The sequence below is a fragment of the Anabrus simplex genome, chromosome 6 (assembly GCF_040414725.1).
Source record: "Anabrus simplex isolate iqAnaSimp1 chromosome 6, ASM4041472v1, whole genome shotgun sequence".
Classification (NCBI taxonomy): domain Eukaryota; kingdom Metazoa; phylum Arthropoda; class Insecta; order Orthoptera; family Tettigoniidae; genus Anabrus; species Anabrus simplex.
Genome location: NC_090270.1, coordinates 92,291,247 through 92,312,995, shown reverse-complemented (window position 1 = coordinate 92,312,995; position 21,749 = coordinate 92,291,247). Strand labels below are relative to the sequence as shown.

The window sequence follows — 21,749 nt, the reverse complement described above, 5'->3', positions numbered from 1 at the left end:
AGTTTCTGGATTGAACGTGCGTACACAATTCTTATTTTCTGTTCTTAAATTTACGAGGGTCCACCTCTGTGGTGTAGTGGTTAGTGTAATTAGCTGCCACCCCCGGAGGCCCGGGTTCGATTCCCGGCTCTGCCACGAAATTTGAAAAGTGGTACGAGGGCTGGAACGGAGACCACTCAGCCTCGGGAGGTCAACTGAGTAGAGGTGAGTTCGATTCCCACCTCAGCCATTCTCGAAGTGGTTTTCCGTGGTTTCCCACTTGTTCTCCAGGCAAATGCCGGGATGGTACCTAATTTCAGGCCACGGCCGCTTCCTTCCCTCTTCCTTGTCTATCCCTTCCAATCTTCCCATCCCCCGCAAGGCCCCTGTTCAGCATAGCAGGTGAGGCGAGGTACTGGTCATCCTCCCCAGTTGTATTCCCTGACCCAGAGTCTGAAGCTCCAGTACACTGCCCTTGAGGAGGTAGAGGAGGGATCCCTCACTGAGTCTGAGGGAAAAGCCAACCCTGGAGGGTAAGCAGATTAAGAAGAAGAAGAGGAAGAAATTTACGAGGGAAGGTTGAGGTCTCCCGGCTTTAACTATTTGAATCTTTTCATCAAACGAACGGCCAATAAATGGCTTTTCAAACTGATTTACAATTATATCCGTTTTAGACTCATCCATCGTTAATACCACATCTGCGCAAGATATAATAAAACACCAAAAATACAATTAATTAACTCACTAGTTAGCCACAACTCAAGCACTGGAGGTAAGTCACCCCAGTGGCATTGGTCAGTTTCGTCACGTTGGGTTCTTGCTGGGGGGTAATCTGTGGGTCCCGTTCGCTGTAAAGATGCCAACTTTCTCCAAGTTGCTAACAGATGGCAGAGGATAGCACGGATATAGGGTGACAAATTCTGACCAAGTTTCAATTGCAGCGACATCGTTCGGAGGGTTTCAGAACTACGTCTGCCACCGAATGCAATTTTAAGATTGAATGCCTTTCTTCCTGAACTCGTCCATTCGCTGTCTCTTTCTTCCTAGAGTGGTGTAGACGGCGAGACTACACCAGCACCACACGTAGTCAAGCAACGGAACCAGTACAGTTGCGCGGATATTTTGAACTTCTGAGAGATGAAATCGTTAATATTCGACTTGAAACAACCTAAAATCGTACATCAGACAGTTCTTTGTGTTATCATAACGCATGCAATGAATGCCTTGCATTCAAGGAGAATACGCCCCTGATCTACATATATTTACATCAAATGACTGCTCCTGAGTTATCCTCAGCTTTCAAGAAATAATGGAGCTATATGCATTCGCTTAAAAGTCAAACTCTGGGTCTATTTTCACACAGTCTTCATCAAATCGGTCATTTGGTTCAGTTCTTGCTCTTCAAATACCTTTCAGTTAACTGGAATTTTTAATTGTTTTAATTAAAGGATATTGGCTAAGGAAGAGGGTGTTGGTGATTTTTGTTTAAAGGGTCAAAATAGCCTCTTCAAGGAACTGAAAGGTCATATAAAACAGGGAAAATTTCCTCAAGCTGATTTGACCTCCAGTATATGATCAGTGCTGACTTATTTCACTGACAGGTAGACATAATATTCACGTTTGACATGTAGCAAACTTAAAGGCATGTTGTCTTGCAAACTAATCTGCCTGAATTTTGTAAAGCAGGCCCTCAGGAAAGCATTGAGAATTTAGTTCATACTGATTGTTAATTTTTTTTTAAAAAGGTGCATGTTTAGTACCAAGCAATTTTTTTTTGTTTGGTTTTCTTGCTTGGACCCAAGAGGCTTTGCCTTCTGCTACCATTTCTAGTGTATTATAGAAGCTGCAAAGTCTTCCATTGCTTGAAATGATAACACAGGGTAGGGAACATTCAGGATATCAGAAGGAAGAGCTGTTACATAATTTATTAGTGGTGAACTTCAGGGGTGAACTTCAGGGACTTTTACAAAAGAGTGATTAATTCAGGAGTAATAATGTCAGGGAAGAGAGTGATATGGATTTTGATGAATAAGGATCAGCACTCGGACATGAAGGAGGGGCAGGGGAGAATGCTAAGTTAGTACTTCAGACTCCTGTTGGGGGAATGTAACATTGTTAATAGAGTGGATGTGTTGCTTTTTAAACACTACTAAAATTGCTCTGAAAATACCTTTCATGGGACAAGTACAGCTAGAGGAAGATATCTGAAAAACTTTCAAGCTTATTTAACAACAATATCATTGACCTTTTGACCTTCTAGTACATAAGACTAAGAGATATGCTGAATAATGCATCTAAGGTTCTAAACGAAAGTGAAGATCGCACATAGGAAGTGACAGGGGAGAAATGTATGTGTTTATGGGACTTTAAATAGTGACAGGTAATATGCAAAATTCACATGAATCTTGCGGTGCTGCCAAATACTGGAATGAGTGTCAATTTAAGTACTTGTAAGACCTTTAGGGTTAAACTGACTGAAGGAGATTGAAAAAAAAATGTAAATGAGGGGAGCCTGGTACGGATAAGTGGAAATATTACCTGGCTCAGGTCAGTTACTTTGACTGACTCCCCAATGTATCAAAATATTTTAGTCCCTTGAAGTATCTCGTAAAAGTAGAAAATTGTGCTCTCTGCCTACATTGTAAATGAATCTACCTCTCCTTTCTTATGTAAGATTTATTTTGGGAGATACACTCAACAGCTCTTGGAAATGCAATTACTTGGCTTATTAAATAAATTTTGATCCTTAAGTTGCAATATATATTATACTCCACTGAACCAGTAGTTTATGTTGCATTGTTATTAATAAGTTTATCAGTGGTTTAAAGTTATAGTAAAGAAAATGTGTTTTTGATATGGTCACAGTTACTCCACCACCTACCCGGCCAGCTGATGCCTGTGGTCTGTATGAAGCTACTTGTGCAAATGGAGAGTGTATCAGTAAGAACTTGGTATGTGATGGGAACATTGACTGCAGTGACGGATCTGATGAAACACGATGTAGTAAGTAATAATTTAATATTCATGAAAATAATCCATTTCTTTAAATTTGAATTAAGATACCGTATCTGTTTGTTCACATTTGTCCTCTCTCCTTTCTGCTGTTCTTTCTACCTACATTGACCTTTCATTTTGTTTATATGTGTGCTTCTGTTCTTGTGGGAAATACCTACAGAGTGATCCAGCTCTGTTAGTAATTTCCGACTGACGACAACAAAGGGTACAGTTCATACTGAAGTTTGTTCTTAATGCTTCTTTTGATTTTCAACATTCACTTCTGTGCATTATGTTTTATAAATCATACTTAACTTACTTCATTGCTGAATATATGTTTATAAAAGGTAAATGGATTGTATTATTTACTGCACAATAACTTGCCACCATTGACTTGAGTTTATAGGCCCAGAATATTTGTAAAATACAATGTAAATAAGTTGCTTCCTGTTGTGCACGCAAATCAGGCAAGTCTCAAGGTTAAGCTTGTTTTGAGCTTGTTTTTTCTGAATGAAGTATCACTGCACCCCTAGAAATATGAAATTTGAAGTATTGAACAAAGAGAATTATGACACCTGGAAAATTCACATGCGAACATTTTTAATCAAAAATGATGCATGGGGCTATGTCAGTGAGACTAAAATGAAGCCTGATGTGATGGAAGACAATGTCACAGCAGTACGGGCATGGGATGCAGGAGACTTAAAAGCGCAATCAGTCATCCTTGCTATTTACCCATCAAAAATGAAACTCGTAAAAGGATGTGAAACCTCATGTTCGGTATGGGTTAGATTGGAGGAAATTTACCAGTCTAAAAGACCAGTGTAGAAGGCAACCCTTTTAAATCACTTAGTCTTGTTGAAAATGCAGGAAGGCGATGCTACAAGGGACCACACTTGTCAAATTTTTAATATCATAATCAAATTGATGGAGATGGAGGTAGAAATAAATCCTGATTATCTGTCCATTATGTTGCTACAGAGTTTGCCAGAAAGTTTTGAAAACCTACATTATTACATTTCATTGCAGGATGATTTGACGACTCTAGTGATTCGACAAATTAGAATCAGTGAGGAGTTTTATGCATGCAGAGATTCCAGTTGAAGTTCACTGCAGAACACGATGGTCACTGGTACGGCTTCGAAAATTAATCGTCAATCTGGTCAAGATCTTGGCAAAAAAGTCAAAGGAGAAGAACAACACAAACAAAAAGGACAAGCAGATGAAGTGTTTATGTGTGGGAAAATAGATCATCGTAAAAGAGACTACAGAGCACCAAAGAATGTCGCTGAGCAATCTGCTAATAATGCGGACCATGTGTGTTAGTATGTTCCAAGAGACACAACGTTGTCTTAGGTTCTTCAAATTGGGAATGACACAGATTGTGATACCTGGTATGTCGACAGTGGCTGCACGTCTCATATGTGCAAGAACATTAACACTTTTGCAAAACTCGATCAAGAGGGACTTTGGAAACTGAACTATCCAGCTGTGCACATGTTGATATTGAGAGAAAAGGTTCTCTTTCAACCATTACAAAGGAAATTATGAGGTCAAAGTGATCAGTGCTTGATTTGCGTGAAGATTTAATATCGATAGGTAAAATCACAGATAAAGGTCATGACGTAATATTCAAGAAAATGAAAGCTGAAGTAGTGGACAGCAATGAGCATGTACTCCTGACAATGATTCATAAGAACTGACTGTATTATTTTCGAGGACGAAACAGCTCCAAGTGCAAGAACTTTGCTGAGGGTGACAAGGTAGGGATAATGATATAGATGTTGATTCCTATAGGGAATCTGAAACATTTGTCCCGTATGAGTAAATTTATAATACCAATATAAAGGGTCCGTTATTGGACATTATAAATTTTCCAGCTAACTCATTCCTGGTTGCCAGCGTTTCACCCTCATGTGCTAGGTTGGGCTCATCAGTTGGTACCTACCAGGAATGAGTTCACTATCACTTTGTTCTAGAAATCGTTCAGTCTATAGAGCCCATGTAGCATCGGGAGACATGACAGTTGTTATCTTGACAAAGGCCTTGTCCAAACCAAAACACGAATGGTGTGTAACTTTTGGGATTATCAAGGCTGAGAGTTGAGGACATACAGATTGTCTCGAATGGAAGTGTGGGAAGTACCTACAGAGCGATCCAACTCTGCTAGTCATTCCCAGCAGACATCACCAACAGGCACATTTCATACTGAAGTCAGTTTTAACACTTTTTTTTTTCTTCTTTTCAATATTTGCTTCTTTGCATTGTGTTTTATAAATTGTACCTAACTTACTTCAATGCTGATTATACATTTATAAAAAATAAATGGGATCGTATTTTTTACTGTGTAGTAACTTGCCACAATTTACTAGAGTTCTGCTACCGTGATTCCTGTCTTTTAACCCTTTTAGTACCAGGCATGTTTAAGACCAGTGCACCTAAAGAGACCAGGTATTAGCCAGATGGTGTAGAAAGAAAGACCAAGACATATTTTGAAGTTCTTCTCTTTTAACTAAGGGATCAATATGATTTTCTTTCAAAATGTTGAGGAAACTATCCTTCAATTTTTCTGCAGGAAATGAAAAAAAAGAACTATTTGAAAACACTTTGTGGGTTTATTCATTCAACAAAATATCACCAGCTGTGCTTTTTAGCTAGTGTAGCATGATGATATATCATTAGTTGGTCTTTTACTCTAGCCTGTATTTGTGTTTTATCTTTGGGGTATGTTTCTATCTTCCTCCTAGCTTCGTTTCTCTGATGCATATTCATACACATTTTATTCCCTTTTTTCCATTGCCTAAAATATTGACTGAGCTTTCTTTAAAAGTTCCAAAGTGGATTTCGGAGCTTCCATTTGCTCTGATTACAGGTTAAGTGACAAATTTTTGTTGTAACAGGTCAAGGTGGCTGTGAACCTAATGAATTCCGCTGCAACAATAAACGCTGTGTGCTGAAGACTTGGCGCTGTGATTCTGATGATGATTGTGGTGATGGTTCAGATGAACAAAACTGTGCTACTGATCGTCCAGGTATGTAGTTCATAACTACTAACACTCACACTCTCTTCTTCTTTCTCACTTTGCTATTGGTGTACGTCACTGATGACATCCTGGTTGTGGAACTGCTGCTGCATATCCTTCAGGGTTAGTGGAATGCAGTTGCATTTTGTTGGCAGTTGCTTGTGTTTCAACATCAGTGATGCACATACTTCTAGTTTTTCAAAAAATTGCACTTTATGATGGTGCAGAAGTGAAGTCAAAAGCATATCTCTTCCTAATCCATAAGACTGTCAGTGAATTGTCCGTGTCAAGTCTTCAATTATGACAATGAATTTTATACTTTTTCTATGTTTTATCTTTAGAAATTACAAAACAGTGCACTTGTTAAACCCACAAATGCAAGCTTGCATATGTTATTCCTGAAGAACAACCACAACCATAACCTCTATACAGTAAATAGTAGTTAAAGTAGCTCTGAACTATAGTTACTTCATTTTAATCTTGGTACCCTGCAGATGTTTGCAAAGAGTTACAGCACTTTTTAAATCCTAGTTTGCACAGAAAAATAATGTATACAGAAATAATGAACCATTCAAGAGAAGCGATATAAATTTGAGTGCTATGTGCCCATAGGATAGTTTGTAGGTGGGGGGGCTAGACCTGGGGGTATGTAGTATTTTTAATATTTTGGAAGATGAATGGTTACTTGTATTCCACAGTAGAATACCACTCATGGTATCCCCTACCACTTCTATGTAATACCGACTCTTAAATAATTTTCTTGAAAGAAAAACACCTGACTATATTAGATTTTTTCCCTTTCCCTGAGAGCTGGGGGGGAGGGGGGTTGCATCCCTCCTTGCTCCCTGGGCATGGTTGCCCTTGCTGTTCTTATTTCGAATAAATTCTACCAGAGGATTAATATTCTTTGTAGTGAAAATGGCTAAGGAATTGACTCACATGTCTCAAATATTGTAATTGCTTTTATTTTTCTGGTAATTAATGTGCTTCAGATTGATTCTTGCCATCCTAACAAAAGAATATACAACTAAACTTTATACATGGAGCACATGTATCAAAGTGATACTTCAGAAAATAATTCACCCTGCACATTGCAAAAGATCTAACAATGCTATTCAACCATCAGCTTTCTTTTGAATTGTACACCACTATCAACTAATGGATTTTTTATGGACCATTCTTGCAGACATACTTTTCCTAGATCTGCACATTGATATTCATGTTAACTGTGAAGCTCACATACATACAGAGAACAGAAGATGACTATTAATAAGTTTGTATCATTCTTCTTCTTCTTCTTCTTCTTCTTCATCTTCTTCTTCTTCTTCTTGACCACTTCAGTCAATCATTTTCTAGTCATCTTCTTTGATATCTTCATAGACAAAATCATTTGCCAGAGCTGAACCAATGGTAACACTTTAAGCAACTTCTTCCCATAACAGCTTACATATTGTCTCAAGAAGACCTGTGCTGTAAAATTTGATTTGCACAGTCTAAGCCTGATCTTCCCTGATTAGGTCCACAGTCATGAATTTAGATTGATGTCACTAAATTCTTCACCTACTGGTCTACACTCTTGTTACTTAGTGAAGTGAATATTAGAAATGTAGATTTACACTAAGTTGTACTTGAATGTCCATGAATTTATGTAGAAAATAATGACTTTTAAGATGGTTTTATTGGGGGAAAAGTACATGAATTGTCCAATGAATGAAAACTCCAAATGTAAATTTTGATTAAAGAAATACACAGAAATGATGAATTTTGAAATTTGCACAATACACAAGTAATTTAGAACTAAGTTGAACATATTGTAGGCTTATACATCTGCATACTTATCGAAACTTAAAACAATTTCTAAATTCGAAACTTTAGTTCATTATGTGATTTCCGTTACTGTTTTTCTTTTGGGGGGCAAGCCAGTTGATACAAGAACTGGATGAGTGTTCGAGTTGGTCTTCCAGTCATTCTTCTTGGTGTTAGGTATGTGAATTCTTCTGTATCAGCTTTCAAACCTGTAGAGAATATCAACATATATTATCAACAAATCAATTGAAGGGTAATCATTAGAAGGCCAAAGTTCCCTACAGAATATAGATTCAATACATACATAGCATAAAGCATTGGAAAGCTGAAATCCTTACACTTAATAAATACAGTGATGCTTGTTTTCAAGTTGATGACAATGCTTCTAGAAAAGAAAGTGATTTTTTTTTTGTCCCCTCAATATTAATAATAGCAATTATGTTATTTGCTTTATGTCTCACTAAGTACTTTTACGGTTTTCGGAGACACCGAGGTGCCGGAATTTAGTCCTGCATTAGGTCTTTTACGTGCCAGTAAATCTAGCAACGCAAGGCTGATGTATTTGAGCACCTTCAAATACCACCGGACTGAGCCAGGATCAAACCTGCCAAGTTGGGGTCAGAAGGTCAGCGCCTCAACTGTCTGAGCCACTCAGCCCAGCCCCCTCAATATTGACAACATACATAGTTTAATTCAAATAGACAGCCAGTTACAATATCTTCTATCATTTTAATTATATTCATACTGATTTTGCCTATATTTGAGGTTTCATTTAGTAAAAGTTGTTGATTTGATCAGTGAGAATTGTTGTTGATAAGAGATCCAGTATTGGCATAATTTTTCGGACATTATTAGCAACGTATCAAGTATGTTCATAAAGCTCTTCTGCTATTTTGACAAAGAATAATACATAAATGAAGATCTATAAGAGAAATCTCTGGAAATAATACATTAAACAAATAACAATTGAATGAATTAAAAACAAACATAAATAATGAAACATCAGATACAGATGATATCTGTTATACAGTATCTCTTTGATAATGTGAAATTATAAGCTATAGTAATGCTGAACTACTTAAAAACTTAAGTTTATAAATAATAAATTTTATTGCGCACAATGTGCATAGAGCTTCACAATTAGATAAGACAGCGTGGCGTCTAATGCGCTCTGCATGAGTGTTAGTCCTTAATAAATTCACTAATCGAGCAGGACCTCGAGGAACACTTCTGGATATGATATCTTTCACATACTTGGTCACAGAGCCTACACACACTGTTTATGTTCGGTTCGTGAAAAACTTTGTTTTTACACATCTTGAAATGGAATCCGTGCACAGCCAATCTCGTAACTGTGTCTCAGTTGGTAGCCCGTTTCCATCCATTTCCGATTCGTCATGGCCTCTGTTGAGTAGAAGTCTTCCCAAATGTCCCTCTTTTTTTCTCTAAGTTTATGCAACAGGTTATCGTATGCTGCGCCTCCTGGTAAAACAAGATTGTATCTTAGGACCTCAATCAGGAAAGTTTCTCTCGCGAGTTCATATACAAGTCGAGATCTTGTAGTCTTTGAAACACTGAGGACTCGCTTCAGATATCTGGATTTTATCTTTTCCAGGTCTTCTAATTGCTTCAAACTCAGAAATTCCCCTATGATCTCAAGCCCATAGGTTAACACTGGTGGCACTTTTACTCGAAAAAGCACCATGGCTGTATCCACTGCAATTTGTGTGATATTCTCAATGTCATTCATTGCTTTCAGAGCTGCAATAATTCTAGCTCTTATATGGATCCTGAAACTGCTGCATGTGGTCTGCAAGGTTACACGTAGGTATCTGAAACTGCTAACTCTGTGAAGGCGGACATTATTACACCATATGTGCTCTGTTTCCTTTAGTTTACCTCCTTTCCTGAATATGACTAGTTCAGTCTTCTCCTCATTTATTTTCATTTCATTCCTGTTTGCCCAGTCCACTAGCAAGTTCATCGCACGTTGTAGTTCTGTTATGTCTTCAGCCGCAATTGCCATGTCATCAACATACAAGTACATTTCTGTGTCTGTATTTTCCTTTATCTCTGACACTACATCAGAGGTGAAAGCATTAAATAATATAGGGCTAAGTGGATCACCTTGAAGAACTCCTATAGTCTGTGGCATCCAATCTGACGACCCCATGCCATCGTCCACCTGTATATAATTCTCAGCCAACAGGTTTGATATGAGTGTTGTGACATTAGATGTTCCGATTAACTTCTCCAGCTTATCTATGAGTAACCTTCAGTTTACCCAATCAAATGCCTTGGAGTAGTCAATGAATGCCACAAATAATTTGCCTCGTGGCATTTCTAGGGTGATACGAATATGATTCAGTAAATTCTCCAATGCCATCGTTGTAGATCTTTTCCATCTGAATCCAAATTGCTCCTCTGGTAACAGTGGATCCAATTTATTCATCACTCTCTTCGTTAAGATCCTCGTCAGAAGTTTCAAACCTGTTCGTTCCATCGCGATCCCTCTGTAGGAATTCGGGTCATCTGCGTCTCCTTTCCCCTTATATAGCATTCGGATTGTTGCCTTTCTCCAATCTGTTGGGACCCTTCCAGTTTCGAGACATTTGTTCAGTAAGGCACTCCATACCGGTAACAATTCCCTCACTGTCTCTTTTAGATGCTCATTTCTGACTCCATCTGGTCCTGGTGTTCTATTGCGTCTTCCTTCCTTGATGGCCTGAACGATTTCATTTTCCGTAATAATCTATAAAGTTTATTTCATTTTATTGAAAATCACTGTAGTTTCTTAAAATACTTATTGACTGTTTCAAGGCAGAAAGTCCAATGTCAATAATAAAAGATTTTGGCAGGTGGAATGTCTTGCAGAACTCAAACAAATTTTCGAGGAATCGTGCCCGTACTCCCAATTAGCAAGCCTATGACTTAGAACCTTTTTAGGCTGTAAGCTTCCTTGTAGAGCTTGTTGAAATGGAAAATCTAGTTGTATTCACATTAAGCTGTAGAATTTTTATAATATGAAGTGTGTGTATGTGTGCGTGTCTATATATGTGTATATATAGAGAGAGAGAGAGAGAGATTTGCCATCTACCTGCTCTTAGCAGAAATGCTGTTGAAAACAAGTTCTGCCTTCTTTCCTGCGACACCATGTGGCGACATATGAGAGAACATCTTTAGTAAACAGTCTGCATTAATCTTCAAAGTGATTACATTGATTCCAATGTTCCAAAATAGTGGAATGGGGTGATTATGAAAATCACATCACAGTAATAGCGCTGCACAAGGTTGGAAGAAAGACTTCAGACATCTTTGATATCCTTCAAGAAGCTTGGCATCTCCAGAATGTTCATTCATCAAAAAACTGAATGCTTCTGCAAACACAAAAGGTAATGGCAAGAGAGATAAAAATTCTCTGTACTAGTGGAAAAGTTTTCACAGTTGACCAGCATTTCTGACCATCAGAATCATCGTGTCTATGCCCCAGATATAGTAATAGCTTGTCAGGTGACTTCAAAAATCCAGAGTGTTCACTTCCGATCTCACTAATGATTTAGTGGGAAGTTTCTAATGATGGTCTTTCAAACATTCACTTTTGTGAGAAAGGTAGCAAAACGTCCTCTAAAGGCACAATGCTATGTTCTCTTGTAAAGCCCTTAAATTATGGGGTGGAATTGGAGTTTTCAACAGCACTCTGCTCCAGCATATGAGGCCAAGACCACTCATGAATGGCTGCTAGAAAATGTTACTATTTGACTGCCCAGATCTCAGTGTGTTGGATTACAAATTGGATCATGAAAATCAAAAACCACCTAACTCCACTTTTTGTCATTTTCGAGGTTATGATGGACAAATATTGCAAGCATAGCCTACTATCCCTGTATAGCATAAAGCACCCAAATCCAAAGGTAACCAGTCGGCTACAAGCTGTTTATTATTTTGTGAAATTCACAAACCAATTTATTCCATGGAGCTAGCGAGTTTCTGCTTTCCATAAATATTCTACCACTAGTTGGCAGCACTACCACATGCCCAGAGAAGACTAGAATGACACAAAAAGCATTACTTTAGACTTCCAGCAATATTTCCCTGTTCCCATCACAAATGTTTGTGATGAATTCTACCTCAGGTAGATGTGGGTGTATAACTTTGGTGTACATCAAATGTCAGACAGTAAACAAGTAATGTATATGGACAGTGAAGTTGACAGCCACAAAGCATTCTGATGTTTGCAGTTTTTTAGGACACTACAGAAATCAAAAGCTACGTAATTTCAGGCATATACAGTATAATATTTAAAAAAATAAAAACCTATCCAACTATTGGTATTTTCATATTCATGTTTTGTTTATGGTAAGGTAGTACTGTACCTTAAAAATCCAGATGGTTTTTGTGAAACATTGCTGTAAAATAGCCTTTTGTCCCTCTTGTCAAATTTGGTTTACTGGAGTTAGTGGGTTTTTGATTTCCATGATTGAATTGTAGGCATTGCTTACCAAGAGAGTTGGCCGTGTGGTTAGGGGTGCACGTCTGTGAGCTTGCATGCAGGAAATAGTGGGTTCAAACCCCACTCTTTGCAAATATACAGCAAAGAGAAAACTTGTAGTTTTAACCATCAAAAATAAAATTAATATAATTGAATGGTGAAAGAAAGGTGAACTAGTCTCAACTTAAGCATTGGCATTTGGTGTTGGTGTGGCAACAGTGCAGGACCTAATGAATAATAAAGACAAAATGTTGCTGTGAGTTCTAACAATTTGCATGGACTTACTAAAAGTTGAAAGTATCATCTTTAAAAGAACTGGATGCTGTGTTATTCACTTGGTTTCGGCAAAAGTGAGATGAAGGTTTGCCTATTAATGGGCCTATTATAACAAAACTGGCACAAATTTTCCACTAAAGGCTCTCAGGGTCCACACCAGCGTCTAGTGGTTGGCTTCAAAGAAAAATTGAAGGAGAGACATGGCATTCGAGAATCAAACATTGGAGGCAAAAAACTAACTGATGACAAGCAGTGCAGCGGTGGTGGTGGTGGTGGTGGTGGTGGTGGTGGTGGTGGTTTTTGTTTTAAGAGGAAGTACAACTAGGTAATCATCCTCTCTGAACAAACTGAGTGGAAAGAAATTTAAAATAAAGCAATATTTATTTAACAAAGGAATTTGGAAACAAAGTACAAAATAAAACTAGAAATTATTACATTAAGCCAAAAAATTACTAATGAATCAAAAGGGAATGTGCGTTCTCTGAGTAACAATACACTTGTAATTTACATACCCTTGATTAATCCACTGTTGCACATAAAGCGGATGACGAGATCAGCAATAGTCGCGTCATCGGCTAATATATGTTCAAATATTTCCTGTAGGCCGAGGCTCCGTGTTAGGCCAGAGAGATTGGCGCACTCTGTGAGAACTTTAGAATCAGGTTGAAACACATAATTGAGAGATACAATTTTGTTCCAAGTTAAGTGTATAATGCCTACAAGACAGGATCTACATTGGAAGTGCTTGCCATGTAAAACACTGACAGCTGTAGAAGAGAAGTAAGCTTCTGGTCACAAATCTAGTAAAGAGCGTGTCACCATCTTCTGGTGTGCGAATGCTAGTGGCAACCATAAATTAAAATCAGAGCTCCCCAACTCCAGGTGAAACCCTGTAAAATTTGCGAACTTCAAATAACTCCCTTCTGCCCTTCTGTCCATAGTCATACAAGAACAATAGCTTTTGACTGTATAGAACCATGAGTCAATCAATGTGAAGATGGCCCATTGTTGCCGAATAGTGACTGCAGGTCAGTTCTCGCCCAGCCCTCACAGGAGACATTTTCATTAAGCCTGCATTGAAGCGCTATAGCTCCATGCTTTGTCTCTCATTGTGCACAGCATGGCAACACAGAGGCCTAAATTGCCAGTGCTGCCAGCTCTCATACGCTGAGTGTTGTACTGTGTTAAGTATGAGATTTTTACTGACTTCTTTGTTAGATTAAAATATTTTATCCTATCGGAAGCATACAAAGGCTATTTTTTAAGTAAGGTCTGTTTGTCAGTGGAAACAAATAGTGTAATAATTATATTCCCAAAACCTTTTTATTATGTCCTCTTTACACATTAAGCTGTTTTTCTACATAGTTACAGTGTTTATTTATACATTTATCATAGTGTTCCACCAATTTTTGTATCCCCTCATCGTAGGGCTCTGCCGCCTGTGACTGAAAGCAATCTTCAACTGCTGTTTTCATTTCTTCGTCGGTGTAAAACCTCTGACCGGCGAGGAACTGCTTCAGGTAACGGAATAGATGATGATCGCTCAGCGTAAAGTCCAGACTGTACAGTGGGTGGTCCATTTTCTCCCCTCCAAAAGATCAGATTAACTCTTGAATTTGCGGAGCAGAATGAGGTCATGCATTGTTATGCAGCAACAAAACTCCATATCACAATTATAGAAATGAGATTTCCTACCTAATAAATACTTAATATTACATATACTTACCATTAATACGAACCTCTAATGAAATTAATAACTTACGAAAACTCCATATGACAATAGGCCTCGTCACTTATTCTGTACAGCACGCCGGAGCTTTTTCAAGGTTACCCAGTATGAAACTGTGTTTATTGTTGTCCCATGTGTCGTAAAGTTGACTAACAAGACACCATGCCTGTTCCAAAACACAATGGCCATAATCTTGCATGTTGACATTGTCTGTGTGGCCTTCACTTTGACTGGAGATGACATTTTGTCCCCATTCCATTGATTGCTGCTTCGTTTCTTCCTCTGTGACAATGTGGTGCATACTTTGATCTCCTTCCCCGCTGTATTGGGAAAGAAAGGTCATAGCACAAGCCGTTCTTCTGCTTTTGTGTTCCGCAGTAAGCAGTGTGGGAACCCATCGCGCACACAGTTTTCTGAACTGCAAGGCGTCAGACACAATTTTGTATAGCACTGACCTTGAAACTTGTGGAAATTGGAGTGACAAAGTGGAAATCATGAAACACTGGTCTTCATGGATTTTTGCGTCTACTGCGTGCACTAAATAATCTGAATTTCAGAAGGTTGCCTGATCACGGTTCGTCATGGACTTTGTTTCACCCAACCTTGAACAATCTTGCTCATTTATGCACCTTGCTGTCACTCATTGCATTCGGGCCGTACATCTCACATATCTGGTAATGAATGTCCACAGCTGACACGTTCCTTGCTGTGAAAAGTCGAATGTCAGACTTTATTTCACACTCAGTGGGACGTTCAATTATCTGAAACATTTCAACTACTCACACTGAACCATACACAATGATGTTACAACTGCAACTGGTGTAGACTCGTGTTCAAGGCATGCCGAAAGACAACACGCATGCGCATTTCAACAGGCGCACCAAATCTACAAAGCTACAGTCGATCGGTCCTTGGTTAAAAAATAACCCTCGTATTATTTCCGTTTGTAGGTATTGAACTGAATTTCAATTTTGGGGCATCATAAACAGGACGTATTTTATGAAGTTTATCATAGTTCAGCTGGTCATGGGGTATTTCTGCTACATTGTCATTAAAATGCAGACACTGTCCGAGTTTCTCAAAGGCACTGATTGGCATTGCTTCAGTTAGGATATGTATCCCTATATCCCTCTCCCCCATGGCACTACAGCCCTTGAAGGGCCTTGGCCTACCAAGCGACCACTGCTCAGCCCGAAGGTCTGCAGATGACGAGGTGTCGTGTGGTCAGCACGATGAATCCCCTCGGCCATTATTCTTGGCTTTCTAGACAGGGGCCACTATCTCACCGTCAGTTAGCTCCTCAATTCTAATGACATAGGCTGAGTAGACCTTGAACCAGCCCTCACGTCCAGGTAGAAAACCCTGACCTGGCCAGGAATCGAACCCGGGGCCTCCGGGCAAGAGGCAGGCACGCTATCCCTACACCATGGGGCCTATATCACTATTCTGTAAGTTCCCCACATTTCTCATAGGAATGATAGATGATATGATACAAATTCCTAAGGATTTCCTTATATTCGGTGCATCTACTTCGAAATGTATTGTTAGGGTTTAATTATTTATTGTAAAGGTTAGTTTGGTCTGCAATATGATTTAATAAATCATTTGTAAATAACTAAAGAACTCATGGTGTACGTAGTTCAGTCACTGAAGAGGGAAGAGAATCACTGCCACTAAACTGTTTGTTTGCCATAGAACTGATAGATACCCTGCACCATAACAAATATCTTTTCTTTGTTGTATGAACAGTCAGTGCACGTGAATTTAACTCGGAGAGCGTAGTGTGATGGGATGTGAAGTTGGAGAAATATAATTTGCCTGAACTGCATTCCTTTTGCCACTGCTCTCTTCATCACTCGTACCCTCAGATAGAAGCCTTTCCTCTGGCAATAAACTGGGCTGGAAATCCACATTATCACTACTGTTGTCACAGAACTCATTCTTACTGCCTAAAGGAGTTGTGATGTTGAGAATATTATCTTCTGTCAAATTTACTAAGCATTCTCTCTGAGAATGGAGCTTTGTTGTGTTATCCATATTAGGCCTAAAATAATACAAAAATATTTTCATTCTGCTGTTCCTGATCATAACTGACATTGAAACTATACCCTTTAGTATGCACTTAAACTGTTTCAGCAAAAAAAAAAAATCAAATGACAACCTAGCAAAACATGAGGTGAACAATCGAATCAATAAGGCAGCACAATTTTACCACCAGGTAAGACACCTGCTGTGGGATGAGCAAATACCCATGAAAACGAAAATGGCCTTGTACAAGTCCTATTATACACCAATTCTTACATACAGTCTCGAAACCACAACACTGACCAATAGAGATAATTCCAAACTTCAGGCAGCTGAAATGAAATTCCTACGCACTATGATCCAGAAAACCAGGAAAGACAAGATTAGGAATGAGAAAATTAGAGAAGAAGTAGAAATAGATGATTCTCTCCTTAATAAGATTCAGATACAAGACTGAAGTGGTTTGGCCACATGAAGAGGATGCCAGTAAACAGAACTGCAAGGAAGGAATTTGACAGAAAGGTAGAAGGAAGATGACCCGTGGGAAGGCCACGAAGGAAATGGATAGATTTAGTTAAGAGCGATGTACTGCTGAGAGGTCATGATTGAGACAAGTTGGTGGAGGAAGAATGGTACAAGGACAGGATGAGATGGAGGAGGCTCATATACCACACCCGGGAAACTGGAGATGGTTTAGGATGATGATGATGATCTTGGCATGGAGGAATATAACAACACTCAATATTCTACCCACAAAAGTATTGAAACTAGCCTATATCTGTCATGTGCCTGTAAATGCATACTGTAGCAAAAATGTTAGTCTTATAATGAGGCAGAAAAAAAAATAACGTACCTTGCAGATATAATTCAAATGTTTTATATCATTAAAAAAACAGAGCATAATGTAGATTAGTTTAAAACTGAGATTTACTTCATTACTACATTGCGATTAAATAGTAAGTAACACTCCTGCACCAAACTGTTGTCTGACTCAGCCATGGAATAAACATTACACAGCCATTCCCTAGCAGGGCCACCAACAAACACATATATCTTGTTTCTGTGTGCAGTAAAGCCACCTCATCACATTCTCTGCCTTGTGGTACCTTCTTTTGTCTTTTTCAAGCACTAACTCGAATTCAAACTTGGTGTAGCCAAAAGGCTACACTATGCATTGTAGGGTTAAATAGAATGTGCAGGTTAGAAAGGAGTTAAGAATGGTCGTGGAAATAAGGAGAGATTGAAAGAACTTACTAGGAAATTGAAATTACCAAAAGAGTCAGCTAAGGATAACATGATGACAAGCATTATTAGCAGTAATATGAATTTTAGTGGCCAGGCTGAGTGGCTCAGACGGTTGAGGCGCTGGCCTTCTGACCCCAACTTGGCAGGTTCGATCCTGGCTCAGTCCGGTGATATTTGAAGGTGCTCAAATATGTCAGCCTCGTGTCGCAAGATTTACTGGCATGTAAAAGAACTCCTGCGGGACTAAATTCCGGCACCTCGGTGCCTCCAAAAACCATGAGTATTATTATTATTATTATTATTATTATTATTATTATTATTATTATTATTATTATTATTATTATTATTATTATTATTATTATTATTAATTTTAGTGAAAATTGGAATGGTATGTTTAGGTACCTTAAGGCAGAAACAGGTTTCAGGAAGAACATTCCAGGAATTATTTAATGGAAAAGGAGAATGTATTGTATAAGTGGAAGAATTTATTAAAAGCAGTAGTATTTAGTCTGCGGTAAACATAGTTGGACATAAAGATAAATGTCCAGGTCGAGGAGGTGACTAATGCTAGTGAAGTACTGAAACTTACTTGTAATAATAAATGTATTTACAAAAAAAATAAAAGTTGAAAAACTTGATATATGTAGCAGATATTTTAGATTCAGGAAGTCAAAGGGACTGTATCACCTTTCCAAAGATTTTGATAGTGTAGATCATGGGAGACTACTGATGGAAATAGGGCCTATTGGACTAGACGTGTGATTGAATGGGTAACTAAATTTCTAGAAAACAGTTCAAGAGAATTAGAGTAGGTGAAGCATTACCTGATCCTGTAGCGATTATAAGGTGGGGTTCCACAAGACAATATAACTGGACCCTAATGTTTTCTTATTTACAGCGGTATTCACCTGAGATGTTACACCGAAATATCCTCTAATCCATTAATTCTGTTTTCATATTCATAAATGGTAATAAATGGTATCAAGAAGCTCATAAAAGAGTAGGATTATTATATAACAGAGATATTAACACCAACTTCATTTTGTGTAAATGGAGCTATAGTAATTTCTGATACTAGCAGAAAAGTTTGTACTAGTACCCTTAAAACATGCCATTAATTCATATGCTGGACAGTTACTTTTTGAAATATCAGTAACACTTTAATTTGCAGTTCTAGTGGTTCAGAGAGGGCACTCATCTTGCCATATCACATAGCTTTCACTGGCAAAAGGCGTTTCCTTGTGGTGACGTGAATGTTAAGCGCCAAGTATGTTCTAGGAATTTTGAGAATGTGTCGCTGCCTGTTGGTATATATATGTGTGAGCACGAGAGTTTGTTGTTCATCAGTTTTAAGCAAGAAATCCAAAAGTAAGCATTTTATGTATCGGTATTTAAATCCTTTATTTAAATAAACTATTACTTGTAACATGGCAGCAGAATGTGGTTAAACAAAAGGAATGTAGTGTCATTGGTTATTTGATGATTTCTTTCTGATTTTAATCCCTCTCTCAGTCCAGAAAAATGCTGGAATATTATTTCAAGTCCTTGAGTAACCATCTCATTTCAGTACCCAATTAATTTTAACATTGTTTCAAAACTTAAGGAAAACAATCTGGGGTATCTTTTATTAACATGGACGCTTACAAATAAACTCTTATGTTTTTAAAATATTTGTGAAGTCAAGTGGAATTATACCAGCAATACAAGGTTAAAAATATAATTTTGATTGTTGGAGTATCACAAACGATGCAATCTCAATTTGTATGCAATGGTAGAAATCACTCCAAAAGGAGCACGACCTCACATTTTGAGAAGACAAGACCTGATTACTCTACAATCTTTTTTGTGCTACAATGAGCACAAAGCTTGTTATTACCTCCCACAGGCATATGTTCACCTACAGTGTTAAACTTAATTTGAGTGTGAAAGACAAAAATACATGGTAAGCAATTGTGAGATTATGTTTCACAATCAAAGTAGCAGTATTATTACAGCAAATATCATCTAAGTGGTTCAAATCCCAATTCAGAAACACATCAAGGTTGATTCATCATGTATTACCTTATTATTTCCCTGAGTTTGAATTCAAAAAAATTTTCAGAAGTTACCACTTTATGCAAAAGGAAGTGAATGAAAACACAGAACTGACCAATTCAAGGCCAACTCAATATTTCAATATAAGAAAAAATATACAGATCAGCATATTTGTGACTTTTGATGTTGGATGAATGCTGGACGATAATACACACATAAACAGAGCACAACAATTGACCATCCAGCAGAGAAAGAGAAAAAGAAATGTAATTTTAACAATAAGACCCTAAATGGATGGTGGCTAAATCCTTAGCCATCTTGATCTTCATACTATCCTGCGATGGTGGCTGAATAAATAGCCACCATCTACATTTTTAGTAGTACAGGGAATCAAACATGGGCCTCCAAGGATGGCAGCTAATAGTGCTAACCAATACACTATGGAGTTGGATGGTGGGACTGGATCAGTAGCATTAGAGTCTTGTACGAAAAAGAATGTCATTTCTCGTCCATAAATTTATGAAAATGATTTCTCAGTTTTAGGCATATTTTAAAGCAAATATTGTGAGGTATGAAATTCAATCAAAATGTGAAAATGGATATCCTGTACAATATTCAAATAAGACACAAATGCTTTCACTTCTTGAATTAATGAAATTCTATCATCATCATCATCATCGTCATCATCATACACTAAAGGCTAAGCCTTGTCACTGCAACCAGTCTCCTCTCTTCACTTCACATCTTTGTAACCTTTGCAACCCAGAAATCTCATATAACATTGGAATTCTAAAAACTAAATCTATTGGGAGGTACAACTGTTAACTGTTATATTACTTCACTGCTTAATTAATACTTTTGTTCATTTTTATTGGATAGTGGTGGTGATTATTGTTTCAAGAGAAATTACAACTGGGCAACCATCCTCTATTAACAATAATCAGAGGGAAAAATTGGAAGGGGTCCAATACTTCAAAAAATGAAGGTTATGGCCAATGAAGAACAAGGGCAATAGAGGGCGTGAAACTGAAAGACTTCCAAGGCTACAGAAACCTGATACCAACAGGGTTGGAAAAGAACAAGGAGGCTGGATAGGATAAATGAAAGTGAGGGTTTAGCACAATTATGTGGAAGCAATACCAGGACTCAGCTAAGGTCCCTGTAGTTAGCAACCCATGCTTCCCAGTTAAGAGCTGCTCGATCCAGTTTATACATGCACATATCCTTTAAAAAATTATTTTCACTGTGTCCCATCTGTAAAGTATATAAGAAACATGAATCTTAGTCAGTATTTACACCCTGTTGTTGAGCTACTGTATAAGCTAGCTTGTACAGTCTCAAAGAATGAATAATAAATATTCTAAGCAAATATTATTTAGAGCTATTATTGTACCTGAACTTGCGATATCCAAATGAATCCAGTCACCGCAGTGAATGAACTCCTTCAGAAATGCTGCTGCTCGACATGGGTTACCTCCAGGACCCCAGCCCAGATTTGACACATCAGCAGATGGGAGTCCAGTAACTTTCACAGTAAAATGTTCCCATAATGGAAATCTCCAAACACGATCTCCAGTAATAGAAGCAGCTACAAGAAGCTGACGCCATAAAGCAGTGCTATTAGTAAATACACCTGAAGCTGCATTTCCCAAGGCAGCTTTCATGCCTGTTGTGAGTGTGCCAATGTCAATCATCATTCTTGGTTTAAATACATTCTGAGCATAAATTAGACCATCAGCTAATAGAAGTCTTCCTTCACAGTCTGTATGGTCTATTTGAATGGTTGTGCCATTAATACTCCTTACTACATCTCCTGGTTTCATTGCCATACCACTAGGCATGTTTTCACACAATGGAATCACAGCCTGAAGATTGATTGGTAAACTAAGGGATGCTGCAGCCCTCATAGTTGCTATAATTACAGCTGCTCCTGACATATCTGCACGGTAGTCAGGCATTACCTCACATTGTTTAAGGCATAAACCACCAGTGTCATATGTAATTCCCTTCCCAATAAACACAATAGGCTTATCTTCAGGTTTACCTCCACAGTATCCGATTTCTAAAAATACTGGTGGCTCAGTTGAACCCTTGGCCACCGCCAAGAAAGCAAACATCTTCCTCCTAAGAATCCAATCCTTATCTCTCA

General features: G+C 38.1%; 2 protein-coding genes across 11 annotated transcripts in view; one reads left to right on the top strand and one right to left on the bottom strand.

The window, feature by feature from the left end:
* The window catches only part of trol (terribly reduced optic lobes), a 918,151-nt gene that overhangs the window by 586,977 nt on the left and 309,425 nt on the right, over positions 1–21,749 (top strand). For all 10 annotated transcript variants that reach the window (XM_067149795.2, XM_067149796.2, XM_067149794.2 and 7 more), the window contains 2 exons: positions 2,845–2,982; positions 5,874–6,005. In XM_067149795.2, the coding sequence (XP_067005896.2) occupies positions 2,845–2,982; positions 5,874–6,005 (270 nt within the window). The remainder of the gene's footprint in view (positions 1–2,844; positions 2,983–5,873; positions 6,006–21,749) is intronic.
* Positions 7,707–21,489, bottom strand: LOC136876118 (cytosol aminopeptidase). The gene is made up of 2 exons (XM_067149800.2): positions 20,994–21,489; positions 7,707–8,011 (listed from the first exon to the last, which is right to left on the bottom strand). The coding sequence occupies exons 1-2, from the start codon at positions 21,439–21,441 to the stop codon at positions 7,890–7,892; spliced, it is 570 nt and encodes a 189-aa protein (XP_067005901.1). The 5' UTR covers positions 21,442–21,489; the 3' UTR covers positions 7,707–7,889.